The 19,848-nt window shown below is 42.0% G+C and overlaps 1 protein-coding gene across 14 annotated transcripts in view; it reads left to right on the top strand.

Moving 5' to 3' along the window:
• Positions 1-19,848, top strand: part of SEPTIN10 (septin 10) — a 70,034-nt gene that overhangs the window by 10,367 nt on the left and 39,819 nt on the right. For 4 of the 14 annotated variants that reach the window (XM_005575244.5, XM_005575238.5, XM_045368872.3 and 1 more), the window contains exon 2: positions 13,791-13,859. The exons of 2 other annotated variants lie outside the window; for them this stretch is intronic. In XM_005575244.5, coding sequence (XP_005575301.1) covers positions 13,791-13,859 — 69 coding nt within the window. Of the gene's footprint in view, positions 1-2,217; positions 2,338-3,917; positions 4,036-13,790; positions 13,860-19,848 lie in introns of all 14 variants that reach the window. 8 more of the 14 variants (XM_065526793.2, XM_065526790.2, XM_065526794.2 and 5 more) reach the window with 3 other exon arrangements.

Genomic DNA, 19,848 nt, shown 5'->3' with positions numbered 1-19,848 from the left:
GTCCAGTTCATCATTTTTTCTTTTATAGATTGTGCTTCTTGTGTTGTAGCTAAAAAGTATTTGCTTAACCCAAAGTCACAAAGATTTTATACCTTTTCTTCTAGAAGTTTTTAGGTCAGCGCTCCATTTTGCATAAATTTTTATATGTGGTACCAGATATGAATCGAGGTTCTTTTTTCTCATTTTAGCATATGGGTGTCCAATTGTTCCAGCACTGTTTTTTTTGTTGTTGTTGTTTTTGTTTTTTGTTTTTTTTTTAAACTCTACTTTCTCCATTGAGTTGCATTTGGGCCTTTGTGAAAATCTCCTCCCTACTACCACCTCAGTTACACTCTTACCACATTACTTCTTTCTTTCACAGCACTTACACGGTTTGTTTTCTTGTTTAACTCTGTCTCCTCACTATAATATAAGCCCCTTGAGGGGAAGAACCTTTGTGTGGGACAAAGGATGGGAAGGGCATCCAGGTAGAGGGAATGGCATTGCAAAGGGCTGGTGGTGAGTGGAGCTTTGGTGTGTCTGAAACATGCCAGAGGAGGACATCAGGAGCAAGATGAAGCTGGAGACTAGGTGGGGCCAGATCCCGCAGGGCCTGGGTGCAGCCGGAGTAACCAGAGGCTATGACTGGGTTCAAAAGGATTGCCTCTGAGCAGGAACAGGAATCACGTGTTTGTCAGCATAGCTGAAAGAGGGATAATCAGTGACAGTTTTCAATTCGTTATGACCTGTGTCTTGTTCCACAGCTTCCTAGGAAGGTTTGCCCACTGCTATTCTTGGTTAAGGTGGGCCATGCCTTCCTTTATGTATTCGTGATTTTAGTCAGAATACAGAAATATTTGACTAATTTTACGTTGACTGAACTTTTTCCCAGAGGGAATGTCTGGGAACTTTCTGTCATTTATGGATTCACCTTGTACCCTAGAATCTGTAGATGGAATAGTTGATTACCACATTCCTCACATCAATTTCCAGATCCTCCTTCTCCCGGCTGACAGTTCTGACCTCACTCAGCTGTCATACTGTCTGCTAACCACATGCCTTTGTTGCGCTCATATCTGAAACACCACCTCTCCTGGTGCCTGATGGTTTAGCTACTGACTGCCTATAATTCTCTAACATTAGACCTGTCAGAATTCTGGATGATTTCAGCATCTGCATAGATTATCCTTTCAGTCCCCACCTTTTCAGTTTTCTGCCCTTGTCCTTGTGCCCCCCTAAGCGGGTAAACACACAGGGTAGAGGTGCCCATCCCTTGCTCATGCCACCTCCACATTTCCTATCTGCTTTCCCTGCCTTATTTTTCTTTATTTCATTTATCATCCTCTAGCAAAGTGTATGCTTTACTTAGATTTTTGTCTGTCTTTCCCTAACTGGAATAGGAGCCGTGTAAGAGCAGAGATTTTTCTGTTTTTTAACTTATGCATCCCCAGTACTTAAGACAGTTTCTGTAACATAGTAGGCACTCAATACATAGCTGCTGATTAAATGCATTTTTTTTAGATATTTGAGGAAGACCTGTAGTCTTTTTTCTGTATTAGTCTTTGTTAAATTCACCTAAGTAATAATATTAATAGATATCAAAAAGAAAGGGAAATATTTATTCCCCCTCCAAGAATCAGACTTCATAATATTTGTTCATATGCAGAAATCATTTTTACTTTTAACCATGGTGTTAATACAGCACAAACCTGTATTCTTCTACTGCTTAATGTCACATATCCATTTCTCTCAATTTTTTTATTTCTTCTAATCTTTGTAGTAGTAATTGCCCATTGTAGTAATAATTCCCCCATTTCAATATATGCAACTTTTTTCTTCCTTTTGACGATTTTTTTTCTGACTATAAAAATGAGATAATATTTTATAAACTGCTGCCTGATACTAGTAATATGGTATAATTATATTCAGCCTAAAAACTAAGCCTAACTGGCTTGATGAATTAAGCTGAATCTTTAGTGCTCTTATCAGTATAGAACAATTCCAGTCTCAAGGAATCAGTGGAAACTTCAAGAGAAGTGAGAATTACCACTGGGCCACGTATATTTGTTTTGGATAATGTAAAATTTACCCTAATTATATGCTTGACTAAAGATTTGGGTGATTACATAAAAGTTATTTGAGGGATCCAGGGTGCTCATAGGAACCATAAACTCAGTAGTTCCAAAATTGCATCAAACCTGTGCTGATTCCTCTCCTATTCTCTTTCCTGCTTCACAGTGACGTCTCTCCAGTGACCTTAGTTTGAGTCACTTGGACTCAGAATCATGAAGTCACTAAGTCATAAGGGACTCCTGGCCTCTTGCAGCCTCACCTTTTCTGCTGTCCTTGCATTTACATGTAAGCCTCTTTGGATTTCAATGATGAGCTCACTGTGCTTTTCCAACCATACTGGTTATATTTGTACCTTTGGCATATGCTGATTCCACTACTGTCTTGTTCCTCCCCTTCCCTCCCTTCCCCACCCCTCCCCTCCCCTTCCCCATCCCTCCCCTTCCCTCCCCTTCCCCACCCCTTCCCATCCCTCCCCTCCCCTTCCCCACCCCTTCCCATCCCTCCCCTACCCTTCCCCACCCCTTCCCATCCCTCCCCTACCCTTCCCCACCCTTCCCATCCCTCCCCTCCCCACCCCTCCCCTTCTCTTTTATTTTATTTCACAGAGTCTTGCTCTGTTGCCCAAGCTTGGAGAGGCGCAATCTTGGCTCACTGCAAGCTCCGCCTCCTGGGTTCACGCCATTCTGCTGCCTCAGCCTCTCAAGTAGTTGGAACTACAGGTGCCTGCCACCGTGCCTGGCTAATTTTTTATATTTTTAGTAGATTCAGGGTTTCACCATGTTAGCCAGGATGGTCTCGATCTCCTTGACCTCGTGATCCACCTGCCTCGACCTCCCAAAGTGCTGGGATTACAGGCGTGAGCCACTGCGCCCAGCCTCTTTGTTTCTTTCTTTTCTTTCTTTCTTCCTTTTTTTTTTTTTTTAGATGGAGTCCTGCTCTGTCACCCAGGGTGGAGTGCAGTGGCACAATCTCAACCACTGCAACCTCCGCCTCCTAGGTTCAAGCAATTCTTCTGTGTCAGCCTCCCAAGTTGCTGGGATTACAGGCACCCGCCACCACACCCGGCTAACTATTTAAAAAAAATTTTAGCAGAGATGGGGTTTCACCATATTGGCCAGACTGGTCTCGAACTCCTGACCTCAGGACCCACCATGCCCAGCCAGTCTTTATTTGCTAGGAAATTTCCTGTTTCTTCAAGTCTCTGTTCAAGCCTTTTCTTGCCAGTGCCTTCTCTGACTATGCAGATTTCATTATACCCTGAGTGTCTTTTCCATATTTTTAGTTGTATGTATGTCTCCCAATTGTACTAAGATTTAAATTGCAAGAATATTGATTAATACAGCTTTGATCCACAATGCCTGGGGTCTGTTACTCTGTCCTTAAAATGTAAGGCTTTAGAAATAATATTGTGAGGCACTGCGTGGTGACTCACGCCTGTAATCCCAGCACATTGGGAGGCCGAGGTGGGCGGATCACGAGGTCAGGAGATTGAGACCATCTGGGCTAACACGGTGAAACCCCGTCTCTACTAAAAATACACACAAAAAAATTAGCCAGGCGTGGCGGTGTGTGCCTGTAGTCCCAGCTGCTGGGAAGACTGAGGCTGGAGAATGGTGTGAACCCAGGAGGTGGGGCTTGCAGTGAGCCGAGATTGCACCACTGTACTCCAGCCTAGGTGACGGAGTAAGACTCCGTCTCAAAATAATAATAATAATGATAATATTGTATACATTTGTGGAATAAGTGAAAAGCATTGATAGACTTCTCACTGATTCCTAAGTATTCTTTTTTTCCTCAAATGTTCTTTTCCTTTTAATGCTTTTAATGCTTTTTTGTTTTGTTTTTTGTTTTTGTTTTTGAAACAGGGCCGTGGTCTGTTGCCCAGGCCAGAGTATAGTGGCACAGTAACAGCTTACTGCAGCCTTGACCTCCCAGGCTCAGATGATCCTCCTGCCTCAGCCTCCCAAGTATCTGTTTCTACAGGTACGCACCACTGTGCCTGGCTAAATTTTTTTTTTGAGACAGGATCTGCCCGTGTTGTTCAGGCTTTAAGTCCTTTTAATATGTATCTATTTCTCTTCCTTTCCCTTTTCTTCAACTCCTCTCTCATTTGCTTTTCCTGGGCCAAATTAATGCCTTCTCAAATTTCATTGGCTTTTCTGTCACTTAGCCTACATGGAACATGCTCTCTTTTGAAGGAATTCAAGCCATCTAGTAATCCTTTTTTTTTTTTTTATTAATTTGAGACGGAGTTTCGCTTTTGTTGCCCAGACTGGAGTGCAATGGTGTGATCTCGGCTCACTGCAACCTCTGCCTCCCAGGTTCAAGCGATTCTCCTGCCTCAGCCTCCTGAGTAGCTGGGATTATAGACATGCACCACCACACTCGGCTAATTTTGTACTTTTAGTAGAGACGGGGTTTCACCATTTTGGTCAGGCTGGTCTCGAACTCCTAACGTTAGGTGATCCACCGCCTTGGCCTCCCAAAGTGCTGGTATTACAGGCATGAGCTACCGTGCCCGGCCTACTTTTTATTTAAATAAGCCTTGAGATTTAGTTCCACAGGGTCTTTTCACATCAATAAGATGCAATTTTATTGTCTTAATCTTAATTTTATTGTCCAGAATCTCCCTTTCTGTTCATGCAGTTTCTGTAAGTTATTTTCATTCTTCACATCACATACTTTCTCTCATTGCTTGTTCCAAGTTATAGTTATAAAATCTGAGCTGAAAGGGATCTTAGAAAATTGTTACCTTTGTTACCCGCATAGTACAGAAATCAGCTCTGTAGTATTGATAGGGGTTACTGTGCCGCTGTTGGAACCCTTCCAGGGCCTGAGCTCAGTGCTTCCTTGGCAGCTCATTTCTGTTAGACAGCTTGAGTCCTTCAGTCATTTCCCTTCCTTATGTCAAAATCTGCCTCACTAGTCTATTCATGGGTCCTGGTTTTTCCCTTGGGAAGCTCATTTCCATACGACAGACTTTGCTGTCCCTTAATCCTCTTATGCTGCAGTAGGCTAACAATATTGGGAAAAAGTCATGTTTCCTTGACTCATACAGTACTAGAAAGTAACTCGTAGAGTATTATAAAACTTAATCTGTAAGACATCATAAAATAAAATTTAGTTACTTTTTTTAACTTCAGGGTGTAGAAAGATATTTTAAGTTTTATATTTAAGGAAGAAGCCATAAAGAAAAGATTTATAGATTAGACTTTATGAAAACTGGAAAGATCAGTAATAAATCAGGAAAAGATATTTATGATACACATGACAAGCAAAGAGTTACACTACTCATTAGCTCTTACTAGTAAGAGAAACAAAGGAGTACCCTGATAGGCAAGTGGGAAAACATGAATTGGTGATTTATGGAAATATAGTAGAAATGGCCAGTAAGCCAAAAAATGTTTAAAATACCAGAAGTCAAATTAAGATGTCAGTTTTGCCTGTCAAATTTACAAAAATTTAAAAATTAATACCCTGTACTGATTAATATATAATGAAATGGACCCTTTTATACATTTGTGATTATTGTGAAATATGTATTTGGTCTTTGACCCCCTGACATACAACTCCTGAAATCCTTAAAACTTCCAAAGTTACGTCTTTTGTATGCTAATGAGATGACTGATGGCTGGCAGTCCCTAGGTAGCTTCAGGATGGGGCTGGTCACCAGAAAGAACAAGGCAAGATTAGAGTATTGGGACTTTCAGCTTCATCCCCCAGGCTCTAGGAAAGGGAGAGAGGCTGAGAGTTAATTGATCACCAGTGGCCAGTGGTTAATCAACTATGCCTGTATAATGGAGGCTCCTTAAGAACAAAGGACTGGGTTCAGAGAGCTTGCAGATAGCCAAACACGTGGAGGCTTACACACATCGATGTGTTGGGAGGGTAGCACACCCCCCTCCATGGGGACAGAAGCCCCTGGGCTTGGGACTCTTCCAGATCTTGAGCTTTGTATCTCTTTCTCTTTATCTGGCTGTTTATTTGTATCCTTTAAAATATTCTTTGTAATAAACTGGTAAATGGAGCAAATGAGCAAATTAATTGAACCTGAGATGGGGGTTGTGGGAATCCTGATTTCTAACCATTTGTTACTTGTGATGAGCAGAAGTCGAGTGGGGATGGGGCAGAGTCTTGGGGACTAGCCCTCAGTCTGTGGGATCTGACTCTATTGCCAAGTGGACAGTGTCAGAATTAAATCAGAGGGCACCCAGCTAGTGTCCACTACAGAACTGATTCTTGCTTGGTGGGTGGGAAAAACTTCCCACATTTGGTCACAAAATTATCCTGTGTTGTGTGAGGGTAGAGGAAAAACAGTTTGTGTGTTTTTTTTTTTTTTCAACTCATTGCTAGTATTAGAAATATAAGCAGGTCCAGTCTTTTTGAGGGGCAGCTTGGCAGTTTGCTTGGAACAGGAATGATATTCTAGGAATTTATCACGAAGATATTGTCAGATGCACAGAATAATTGATGGTTATACTGGTGAGTTGGGTGGAATTCTGGAAGCAGACATGTAGGAGGAGCTAGCAGTGTAGGAGATTTCTTGGAGATGAGGGGCAGGGGGAATATTGCCTGTGAAAGTTGAAGAGGGAAGAAAGCAGGACATGTGGGTGTTGGGGAGGAAGCCTTCAGACCCTGATCCAGATCTTGATAGCCATGCAAGGAAAGAAGGGAGGAAGCCCAGTTGGGCAGTGAGAGCTGCAGAACGGTGTGGATCTGACAAAGTCTGGGCCAGGCAGCCCTGACATCCTTACTGTGCCCAGTCTTCACCTACCAGCTGCCTAGGGAGAAGGTGGTCTTGGGTCTATACTGCAGCAGATTCCGAAAGCTCTGCAGGTAGACGGTCAGCGAGCTGCAATCTTTGTAGGCACAGGACTAGGTATTGCTTGAAGGGGGAATCGGAAGGGCACACCTCTTTGGCTGCCATGAGAGGAAGTTTGTTGTAGTGTTAGTAAAATAGCACAAATTGGAACATTCATTGCAATGTTACTAATTAGTAACAGCACAAATTAGAAATGATATTTTTTCTATAATAATTTTCTAATTAGGAGGAGTAATTTTAAAATAAAATTGCATTTGTATTTTCAACTGTTATTGTTGTAGTGCAAGCTTTTGTTAAGCTTGAGACTGTTAACTTTTATATGAACTACTTCAAGAATTTCCCCATCCTGATGATCTTTTGAGATTAAAAAGTAGAATTTGCAGTTATCCTTTAACTTTTGATGTATTTGTTGGAGTTTGATGGTATAATGGAGGTGCTATTTTGATGGGATTGGACAACTGTAAGCCTTGCTATACTGACACCCTCCCGGGGATATGCAAACAGGCCACGCACACTGGAGGCCAACTTGCTGCTATCTTATGTTGCTCACTCTTGGTAATTTCACTTGAGTTCTTTTATTTTATTTATTTATTTGTTTATTTTGAGACTGAGTCTTGCTCTGTTGCCTAGGCTGGAGTGCAGTGGCGCAATCTCGGCTCACTGCAACCTCTGCCTCCTGGGTTCAAGCAGTTCTCTTGCCTCAGCCTCCCAAGTAATTGGGATTACAGGCACACACCACCAAGCCTGGCTAATTTTTGTATTTTTAGTAGAGAGAGGGTTTCACCACGTTGGCCAGGCTGGTCTCAAACTCCTGACCTCAAGTGATCTGCCAGTCTTGGCCTCCCAGAGTGCTGGGATTACAGGTGTGAGCCACCGCGCCCGGCCTCCACTTGAGTTCTTTTTTTTTCTGGGCTGTAATTAGCATCCCCTTCTAGCAGTATGGTCTGCATTAACTTGAATAACTTAATGTTACTACTTGTTTTAGGAAAATTTTGGATCACTGTTAATCTGTAACTTTATTTTAACTTGAATTTTCCCGTAACCTGAAGATTTTATAAAATGATTTTAAATAATGAGTCTGTGGAATCTTTCAAAGTATTGTTTCAAGCCAAATACCCCACCCTCCTGAAACTCATAAAATAGGCCCCGATAATAATTTTTCTTTTAATTTTTATTTTTTTTTGAGACCAAGTCTCTCTGTGTTGCCCAGGCTGGAGTGCAGTGGTGTGATCTTGACTCACTGCAACCTCAGCCTTCCGGGTTCAAGCAGTTCTCCTGCCTCCTGGTAAATGGAGCAAATGAGCAAATTAATTGAACCCAGCCTCCTCAGTAGCTGGGATTACAGGCATGCACTGCCACGCCTGGCTAGTTTTTGTATTTTTAGTAGAGATGGGGTTTCACCATGTTGGCCAGGCTGGTCTTGAACTCCTGACCTCAAGTGATCTACCCGCCTCAGCCTCCCAAAGTGCTGAGATTACAAGCGTGAGCCACCACTCCCGGCCTCCAGATGATAATTATTTAGGCCACTTTTTGCTTTTTGTTCTCTCTCTCACTCTTGCTCGTATTGTCCTAAAGAATGCCAAGAAACATCTCATAGAATCCCAAGGGGCGGTTTAAAAACTTTGGTTCTATGTTTTGGACTAACTTTATAATAATAAAACATTTTGGAAAAGTGAAGTTAAAGGGAAGCGATTATAAGGCCAGGCGCGGTGGCTCACGCCTGTAATCACAGCACTTTGGGAGGCTGCGGTGGGCAGATCACCTGAGGTCAGGAGTTCGAGATTAGCCTGACCAACATGGAGAAACCCTGTCTCTAGTAAAAATACAAAAATTAGCTGGGTGTGGTGGTGCATGCCTGTAATCCCAGCTTCTCTACTTGGGAGGCTGAGGCAGACAAATAGCTTGAACCCGGGAGGCAGAGGTTGCAGTGAGCTGAGATCATGCCATTGCACTCCAGCCTGGGCAACAAGAATGAGATTCCATCTCAAAAAAACAAAACAAAACAAAACAAAAACACAGTGAAGCGATTATAAAGCTAAGTTAGGATTCTGTTGCCTGAGCCTCATTGTTCTGCTTAAGGGGCGGCTGTAAGGTATTTTCAGAAATGTTTCCCAGCAGGGTAAGGAAAATTGTTATCTGAGGCCTGTTGTGAAAGAACCATCATAAGTTTATCTGTAATTGGCAGATAGGAAAAGGCCATGTCTCCCAAGGGCCCCAGGATGAATTGTGTGTCTCTCACATTGCCTGTATCCCACAAACTGAGATTTTAAAGAAGGTGGAGCACCTGACCTTCCTCCAGCTGTCTCACGTCTGACACTTCTTTCTAGGACTCATAGATAATACAACTTTTTAAAAAGTATATGGTTGACTTTGCTAGGAGTTAAGTTACTGTATGGGATTTTTCCTTTTGGAAAGTAGGTGTGTAGATTTATATATGGTTTTGTGTGTGTGTGTGATATATGTATCTTTGAAATAGAAGCAAATTGACTATGTAGTCAAAGGTGGGTTGAGATGGTTAGTCTCCTTACCCCCTTGTACGTTGAAACGAGATTGTGGTTGCCTGTTGTGCATTCATGTTTCTCTTGAGACACAGTCACAAGGTCAAGGGCCATATCTTAGTATTGTTGAGACTGCAGAGCCTAGCTGAGTGGTTTACACATACTAAGTAGTGGTCAACGGTAGAGCAGGCCAGAATTCTTCTTGGCAGATTTTTAATTTTTTTCTAATTTAGTGTTTCTTAGCCCTACACAGAGCTCTGTTTGCCATTAGAGGGATTCAGCCAACACTTGTCCTATTGTTATTTTTCCTGCTAATTTATTAAAAACCTTTTCCAGCCGGGCACGGTGGCTCATGCCTATAATCCTAGCACTTTGGGAGGCTGAGGCAGACAAGTTGCTTGAGCTCAGGAGTTCGAGACCAGCCTGGGCAACAGAGTGAGTCCTCGTCTCTACAAAAAATTTAGCCAGGCATACTGGGATGTGCTGGTGGTTCCATCTACTCAGGAGGCTGAGGCAGGAGGATAGCTTGAGCCTGGGAGGTGGAGGATCTCAGCAGTGAGCCAAGATCGTGCCTCTGCACTCCAGCTTGGGTGACAGAGCCAGAACTTGTTTCAAAAATAACTAAGTTAATAAATTAAAAAAAAATTCAAACCTTTTCCAGTATTAAACTTGTTTTGGAAATTTAACTGACCAAGTAGTACTAGTGGAAAATATTTGAAATAATTATTCATATTACTTTAATGTGACTCATTTAAACTTCCTGATCAAAACATTCATCCACTGAGATTTTATGTAGGCTTTTTGGCAGATGTTCAGAAACACAGTAAATCAATAAACAAAAGCAGATATTTGATATGAACTTACATAAATGACAGAAATTTAACCTGTATTTTATTTAAATTTAATGGTAAATGAGTATAAAACCTCTAATTTTTTTCTTTTTTCTTTTTTCTCTTTTTTGTTTTGAGACGGAGTCTCGCTATCTGCCAGGCTGGAGTGCAATGGCGTGATCTCAGCTCACTGCAAGCTCCGCCTCCTGGGTTCACACCATTCTCCTGCGTCAGCCTCCCAAGTAGCTGGGACTACAGGCGCCCACCAGCACACCTGGCTAATTTTTTTGTATTTTTAGTAGAGATGGGGTTTCACATGTTAGCCAGGATGGTCTCAATCTCCTGATCTCGTGATCCATCTGCCTCAGCCTCCCAAAGTGCTGGGATTACGGGCGTGAGCCACAGCGCCCAGCCTAAAGCCTCTAATTTTTTTCTAAGCAAATTTTACTTATCAACACTAAGCAGCATTTTACCAAAACTCATCATATGCTGATCATATAGCATCACTATATTAAAAACTAAAAACCACTTTTTTATCAGTAATTTTTAAAGTTTGATTTTCAGCCGCGTGTGGTGGTGCGTGCCTGTAGTTGCAGCTATTTGGGAGACTGATGTGGAAGGATCCCCTTAGCCCAGGAGGTTGAGGCTGCAGCGAGCTGTGATCGCACCACTGCACTCCAGCTTAAGCAATAGAGGGAGATCTTGTCTCTAAAATAAAATTAAAATTAAACTTTTCCTTAAAGTTCTATACTTGACAAGTCAAAATAATACAGCCTCGGTGAATTATATGTGTAGTACATCACTTATAGTAGAGACAGATGCTGAGAGGCAAGCAGGTAGTATGTTAGGTCCGGAATTAACGACAAGCATGGAATGTTCTACCCTACTCCTCATTGTGTCTAGTGCAGGGCTCTGAACAGGGCCCCTAGCCAAATATTATCTGTGGCACTTCTTAGCCTTTAGCAGAAAGTCAGACTCTAAATGGACACTTCTGGTTTACTCAGTCTGCCATTCAGGTATTGTCCCTAATCTGTTCCTTTTTTCCATCAAATTCTTGCACTTACTGTGTTTTCTTCTAGTACGAAATTCTGCCTTGTGGTATTTAGGGATTTTTTTTTCTACCTTAAATGTCTCATCTAGATCTGTACCTCTTTCCTGACTCACTTCAAAGTCATTTTCTTCTTTGACTCCTGCCTTCAGTGGTCTCTAATTTCTCCAAATTTCTGTAACCACCACTGTTTGTTTCCAGGGGCTCTCACTTTGCTTGTATTCTACAGACTAGAGGGATGTGATACTGCTTAGGTACCACATGGTGACTGGGATTGGGGGGCCTTTCAGAATGGCAGGGTGTAAGTGAAGTATATGTGTAGTTAAAAGCTAAAGCCTGAGGCCAGGTATTAAAATCAGGCTAGTCTCTGATGTGCTTTGTATCATTACATACTTTTCACTTTTCAGATTGTGAAAACACAACCAGGACCATTGTGTCCCTCACTGAGCTTTTGCATGCTTTTCTATAGGAGCATCTTCCAACTGACAAACATCATTTTGTGTTAGAAAAACTTAGTATTTGAAAACACTGTTGGCTGGGTGCGGGGGCTCAGGCCTATAATCCCAACACTTTGGGAGGCCAAGGCGGTAGGATCACTTGGGTCAGGAGTTTGAGACCACCCTGGCCAACGTGGTGAAAACCCCATCTCTACTAAAAATACAAACATAAGCCACGTGTGGTGGCGCTTGCTGGTAATTCCAGCTGCTTGGGAGTCTGAGGCAGGAGGATTGCTTGAACCCGGGAGGCAGAGGTTGCAGTGGCTGAGATTGCGCCACTGCACTCCAGCCTGGGTGACAGAGCGAGACTCTGTCTCAAAACAAAACAAAACAAAACAAAAAAAACACTGTTATTCGGAGTGTTCAGTTACAAGGTCAGCCTATTTTATCAAAATGTACCAGCAAAAGATTGTTGTCAGTCACGATGTGCACTATTTTGTCTGTGTAGGATTCATTCACTGTGTGTGTGCACGCAGAGGATCAGGGTGAGGTGGTGGGAGCACCCAAGTTCTGTCTTTCATTGCAGTGCCATTTGTTGCAGCATGGTTCATTGTAAGTACAGAGGAAAGGACAGTCTCAATGAAGAGCGTCTGTATATATACCACACTGTAGTACACAGAGGAGAACACTATGCTGTAGAAAGAATGAGGTAGATCTAAATAGTACGGCGAAACAGTCTCAGAAAGATTCAGCAAAAAAAACCACAGCACAGAGCAGTAGACAGCTACCATTTATATAAACAAAGGAGGCCTGCTTAGACATGCACAGCCTCTCTCTGGAAGGATGCGTAAGGGTCTGGTGCCTCTCGGGAAGAGCGCTGAGCTACTAGAGAATCAAGAGTGGGAAGGGAGTAATGTGCACTGTATTCTCATTGGTACCATTTGCAATTTTTTTACCAATATTAATACTACTTTTTAAATAATGTGACGTTTCCTCAGTATCTTGTGCTGTATTCAGAAGTAGGATAGCAGTACCTTGGAATTAGTACAGTTTTTCTTGTACCTCTCTTCCCTCATTCTCTACTGTTGGGAACAGTGAATATCCATTTGGTTTACAACTTGGGGCAGCAGAAGGAACACCAGTTTGGCAGTCAAATCAGACCTATGTCTACACCCTACTGGCTTGTATGATTTCGGGTAAATTACTCAACCTTTCAGAATCCGAATTTTTTCATCTAGGCTGTGGGAATAATACTACGTGTAGCTCAGATGTATTGTAAAGATTAAATAAGAAAATGAACTTAACGAGCTAGCATAGTGATATGGATGTGTAATATGAGTTCTATAAATGATTATGTTAGTGACAAAGGTAGTTGTTAAAATTATAAAATCCCTGCTTTCCCCACCACACTGCAATTGTAGCATTCTTGACATTTATGTTTCCTCTGACACGCTACAGTGGAACATACCTAATTTTGAGGGACTTCATGGCTCTTAGAGTATCTTTAAAAATGAAAAGGCAGGGTGTGGTGGCTCACGCCTGTAATCCGAGCAGGGAGTGCTCGGGAGGCCGAGGCGGGCAGATCGTGAAGTCAGAAGTTAGGGACCAGCCTGACCAACATGGTGAAACCCCGTCTCTACTAAAAATACAAAAATTAGCCAGGCATGGTGGCGCATGCATGTAATCCAGCTACTCAGGAGGCTGAGGCAGGAGAATCACTTACACCCAGGAGATGGAGGTTGCAGTGATCTGAGATCACACCACTGCACTCCAGCCTGGGTGACACAGCAAGACACCATCTCAAAAAAAAAAAAAAAGTTGTCTCCCTACTTGTAAATGGAAGTTTACTAATTTCTTACAATTTTTTTGTGTGTAAGTATATTACCATATGTGTTGAATATTATATGTAATTTACTTATGTAGATACCTATCCAGCAAGAAAGCCACAATTTCAAACATGATTCAATAATGTAGACTACACTTCAAAACTTGGTGATAACAACAGTATTATAACACCTTATTCATGTAAATATATTATTTAGATACTGGGTTTTGGGGAGTAATGTTTCTGTTTCCTTTTAAGCCTTTGTATTCCTTTTTTAGCTCTTTCAGTCTCACATGGCAACGAAAACAACTTGTATGTCTTCACAAGGATCTGATGATGAACAGAGAGTGAGTATGTCTTTTAAATAGATACCATATTGTACTGTAAATGCTTCTATGATTTTAAAATAACTACTTGGAGTGCTCATAGACTCTTGTGATAGAGACTTCTGTTTGTACTCACCTCCAACATGAATTAATTTTTCTGTTGATTCAAGTGAAAAGTCGATGATGGATTGAATAATTGAGTATACACAATATTCTGACATTAAGGACATTTTTTTTTCTGTTTTTTTTTAGACGGAGTCTTGCTCTGTCGCCCAGGCTGGAGTGGGGTGGTGTGATCTCGGCTCACTGCAACCTCTGCCTCCTGGGTTCAAGCAATTCTCCTGCCTCAGCCTCCCGAGTAGCTGGGATCACAGGTGACTGCCACCACGTATAGCTAATTTTTTTTGTATTTTAGTAGAGATGGGGTTTACCATGTTGGTAGACTAGTTTTGAACTCCTGACCTTAAGTGATCTGCCCACCTCAGCCTCCCAAAGGGCTAGGATTATAGGCATGAGCCACCACGCCCAGCCCTGTTTCTTTTTTTCATTCATTGTTTGTTTTTCTTTTTTGAGACAGAGCCTTGCTCTCTTGCCCAGGCTGGAATGTGATGGTGCAATCTCAGATTACTGCAACCTCTGCCTCCTGGGTTCAAGAAGTTCTCATGCCTCAGCCTTTCAAGTAGCTGGGATTACAGGTGTGTGCCACCACACCTGGCTGATTTTTGTATTTTTAGTACAGATGGGGTTTTGCCAGTTTGCCCAGTCTGGTCTCGAACTCCTGGCGTCAAGTGATTTGCCTACCTCAGCCTCCCAAAGTGCTGGGATTACAGGCGTAAGCCACCACGCCCAGCTGTTGTTGTTGTTGTTGTTTTTTTGAGCACACTGCAGAATGTGGTGGGTGCATAGAACTCCTGTGAATGGCAGAGTTTAGGGAGCCCTTGGGTGGTCCTGCCAGATGCCTCCCTGATACAAGATTAGACCTGATTCTTCTAAGGATCTCCAGGGAGGGGTTTGATAGAACTCCTGTGAATGGCAGAGTTTAGGGAGCCCTTGGGTGGTCCTGCCAGATGCCTCCCTGATACAAGATTAGACCTGATTCTTCTAAGGATCTCCAGGGAGGGGTTTGGTAATTTATATTGAAATTTGTATTTAAAAATAGGAAGTAAATTTAATTTGGTGAAAGAGGAACATTTTAAACTTTAGCTAGAAAGAAAATTGCAAATACAAACATGGGTAATTCAGTAAGTTGTTTTTTATTTTGTTTGTTTTTGAGACAGAGTCTCGCTCGCTCTGTTGCCCAGTCTGGAGTGCAGTAGTGCAATCTCGGCTCACTCAACCTCCACCTCCCAGGTTCAAGCAATTCTCATGCCTCAGCCCCCCAAATAGCTATAGTTATAGGCATATGCCACCACACTCGGCCAATTTTTGTATTGTTATTAGAGGCGGGGTTTTGCTCACGTTGGCTAGGCTGGTCTCGAATTCCTGGCCTCAAGTGATCCATCTGCCTCTGCCTCCCAAAGCACTTGGATTACAGGCATGAGCCACCACACCTGGCCAGTAATTCAATAAGATTAAATAATTTTCTTTAGTTCTGTGTTCCAATAACTGTAGTCTCTTCTTGTTTTTCCCTCTTTCTCCATATATCAATGGTACTAACAGTCTGTTCCATCTTCCTCACAGACTTTTTGAATGATGTTTAATCCTCCAGAGATTACTGTCAGAGTCACTAGTAATCTTTAGTGACTAGTCCATCCGGTGACTGTTAGCTTAGTTTCTTTTTCCCTGGCCCCTCTTCTGTGTTACATCGTGGGGCATTTTTGAAATACTTCTTTTTTCTGGTGGCATTAAAATCCTGTCATTGTAGAACTAGAAGGAATCCTAGAGGCCATTTAGTTCAACTTGTATGTAATAAGCATATGCCTATCAGATAGCAACTTTAACAAGTTATGAAGTTCTTATCATCTTGAACACTTTCACGAGGAAGAAGCCTAGTGCTTCTTCAGTGCTCTTTAAAAATATATGAGGATAACATGCTTACATGACTAAAAATGATTCAAACGGCACGAAAGAGAATATAGTATACTAGTTTTCTGTTGCTGCATAACAAATTGTCACAAATTTAGCTGCTTAAAACAGCATCTGTTTGTTAGCTCACAGTTCTGTAGGTCAAAGGCCAGATGTGACCCATCTGCCTTCTCTGCTCTGGGTTTCATGCTCACGAGGTCAGCTGCTGGGTTCTTATCTGGAGGCTTTCCTTCCATACTCTTTCCGGTTGTTGGCAGAATTCAGTTCCCTACTGGCTGGGGGTTGTTGTCAGCTCCTAGAGACCATTCCATTCTGAAAGCCAGCAAGGGAGAACTGGCAGGTGGAGTTCCCTTCATGCTTCAAGTCTTTGGCCAGGAAGTGTCCAGGCCCTGTTAAGGATTTACCTCATGGCCGGGCACAGTGGCTCACACATGTAATCCTAACACTTTGGGAGGCCCAGGTGAGTGGATCACCTGAGGTCAAGAGTTCGAGACCTGTCTGACCAACATGGTGAAACCTTGTCTCTACTAAAAATACGAAAATTAGGTGGGCATGGTGGCAAGGACCTATAATCCCAGCTGCTTGAGAGGCTGAGGCAGGAGAATTATTTGAACCCAGGAGGCAGAGGTTGCAGTGAGCTGAGACCACATCATTGTACTCCAGCCTGAGCAACAGAGCAAAAACTCTGTCTCAAAAGAAAAAAAAAACAAAACAAAAAATGATTTACCTCATTAGGTCTGGCCCCCACCCAGGATAATCTCCCTTTCGAAGGCTGACTGACTGGTTTGGGAACTTAATCATTCTGTAAAATCTCTTCTCTGTGACACCTAGATTAGCATTTGATTTAATAACTGGGAGAAAGTTTGTGTGCACCAGGGGCATCAGTGTTAGCGACCATCTCAGAATTTTGCCCACTATGTACAATAAACAGCGATTTCTTCTCACCGCAGTCTGTTAGTCTACTGCTGACTGGTAACCACTCTCAATAGTCTGTCATCACCCTTTGAGACATTTACATCTCTCTGTGTGTGTGTGTGTGTGTGTGTGTGTGTGTGTGTATGTGTATGAATATATGATTATGTGAAAAATGCACATAATGCGTATTTTTAAAAACTCAAACCTCAGTAAATAAATCACTGTCGGGATACCTAGCTCGTCATCCATGTTGTGACATATATCAGTAGTTTAGTATACTACAATTTATCTATTCACCACTTGTTTGATATTTGGGATGTTTCCAGTTTTTGACCATTGGGAATAAAACTGCTGTGAACATTGATGCATAAGTTCTTGTGTGGACATATATTTTCATTATTTTGGATGCCTCCAAGCGGGTTTTTTTTGGCTATATAATAGCATGTTTTTAACTTCATAAGAAACTGCCAAGCTAGTTTCCAAAGCAACTGTACCATTTTGCATTCAGACTAGCAAATTTACCAGCATTCCAGTTCTTCATTATCTCTATCACTTGACATGTTCAGCCTTTTTATTTTAGCTGTTTTGTTGGATATTCAATTTTACTTTTTATTTATTTTTATTTTTATGAATTTTTTTGAGACAGAGTCTTGCTCTGTTGCACAGGCTGGAGCTCAATGGCAGGATCTTGGCTCACTGCAGCCTCCGCCTCAGGTTCAAGCGGTTCTCATGCTGTAGCCTCCTGAGTAGCTGGACTACAGGCATGCACCACCATGCCCAGCTAATTTTTGTATTTTTAGTAGAGATGGGGTTTTGCCATGCTGGTCCGGTTGGTCTCAAACTCCTGACCTCAAGTAACCTGCCTGCCTTGGCCTCCCAAAGTGCTGAGATTATAGGCGTGAGCCACCGCGCCTGACCTGACTGCTTGAACCTGGGAGGTGGAGGTTGCAGTGAGCCGAGATCACACCACTGCACTCTAGCCTGGGTGACAGAGCAAGACTCCATCTCAAAAACAAAAAACAAAAAACAAAACAAACAAACAACAAAAACAAACAAACAAAAAAAACCACGAAAATTACCCAGGCGTGGTGGCACCTATAATCCCAACTACTCGGGAGGCTGAGGTGGGAGGATCACTTAAACTCGGGAGGTGGACATTGTACATTTTCTTGATAACTAGTTTTCTATATGTGCCCTTGTCCTTTCGTTTTCTTCTTTCCTACCTTCTTTTGGATTAATAGAGAATTTTTATGACTCCATTTCATTTCTGCTTTTGGCTTATTAGCTATGCCTCTTTGGCTTTTTTTTTTTTTTTTTTTTTTTTTTTTTTTTTTATAGTAATTGACCTAGGCTCTAACTTACCACACCCAACCTTCAGACAATATAAAATTTTAGCCCAGCACGGTGGTTCAACGCCTGTAATCCTAGCACTTTGAGAAGCTGAAGTGAATGGATCACCTGAGGTCAGGAGTTTTAGACCAGCCTGGCCAACATGGTGAAACCCCATTTCTACTAAAAATACAAAGATTACCCAGGCATGGTGGTGGGCGCCTGTTATTCCAGCTACTCGGGAGGCTGAGGTAGGAGAATCCCTTGAACCTGGTGGTCGGAGGTTGTAGTGAGCCAAGATGACACCACTTCACTCCAGCCTGGGCAAAAGAACAAAACTCCATCTCAAAAAAAAAAATTTATATATGTAACACTTTATGTATACTGTAGAAACCTTATAACAATATTCCTTCAGTCCTCCTCCTGTATTTTGTGTTTCTTATACATTTTACTTGTGCATGTAACCTGTAACACATTGTTTTTGTTATTGCTTTAAACATTTCTATTTTCAAGAAGTAAAAAAAACCTCTCTTACATTTACCCACATATTTACCTTTCTGATGATCTTCATTCCTTTTTGTAGATCTGTTGTCATTTTCCTTTCTCTTGAAGAACTTTTATCATTTCTTATACCGTGGGCCAACTGTCAGTGGATTTTCTCAGATTTTATTTATCTGAAGTTGTCTTCATTTTGCCTTCATTTTTGAAGGATGTTTTTGTTGGCTATAGAATTCTACATTGTCTTTTTTTTTTTTTTCTGGCATTTTATAGGGGTTATTGTTTTGTCTTCTGGTTTGCATTGTTTCTTAAGCAACATCTGTAGCTTACTGCAATGTCTGCCTCCCGAGTTTAAGTGATCCTCCCACCTCAGCATCCCGAGTAGCTGGGATTATAGGCACCACCACGCCTGGGTAATTTTCGTGTTGTTGTTGTTGTTGTTGTTGTTGTTGTTGTTGTTTGAGATGGAGTCTCGCTCTGTCACCCAGGCTGGAGTGCAGTGGTGCAATCTCAGCTCACTGCAACCTCCACCTCTCAGGTTCAAGCGCTTCTCCTGCCTCAGCCTTCTGAGTAGCTGGGACTACAGGTGTGCGCCACCACACCTGGCTAATTTTTTGTATTTTTAGTAGAGACAGGGTTTCACCATGTTAGCCAGGATGGTCTCAATCTCCTGACCTCATGATCCACCTGCCTCGGCCTCCCAAAGTGATGGAATTACAGGCATGAGCCACCGTGCCGGGCCTAAAGTTTTCATTATCTTTGTTTTTTAGCAGTTTGCTGTGATGTCCCTAGATGTGGGTTCCTTTGGATATTTCCTCTTTGTAGTTTGCTAAAATTCTTGTTCTGAGTTCAAGTTTAGAAAATTAGAAAGTTTTCAGTCACTATTACTTAGATTTTTTTTTCCTCCCTCCTACCCCACACTTTCACCTTCTCTCCTCTTTCTCTAACTTTTCTCCTTGTATTCCAATTACTGGTGTGTTAGACCATTTGATACTCTCATGCAAGTTTTTAAGACTGGCATAGTTTTATCTTTTTTCTTTCTGTGAGATTTTTAGCTTGGATAACTATTGAACAAATGTCTCTTCCATTATTTGTTCTGCTGTTAGTACTAAATATATTTTTTACTTCAGATGTTGCATTTTTACATTCTAGAAATTGTCTGCTGCTTTTTGCTGTTGCGAGCTCTTTCATATCTTTCTGTAATTCCCTGTCATGCCACCCATGATAGCCGTCTTTTTTCTGT

This window comes from Macaca fascicularis, chromosome 13, assembly GCF_037993035.2.
Source record: "Macaca fascicularis isolate 582-1 chromosome 13, T2T-MFA8v1.1".
Lineage (NCBI taxonomy): Eukaryota > Metazoa > Chordata > Mammalia > Primates > Cercopithecidae > Macaca > Macaca fascicularis.
The sequence above is the reverse complement of the archived record's forward strand: the minus strand, read 5'-3'. Positions and strand labels throughout refer to the sequence as shown.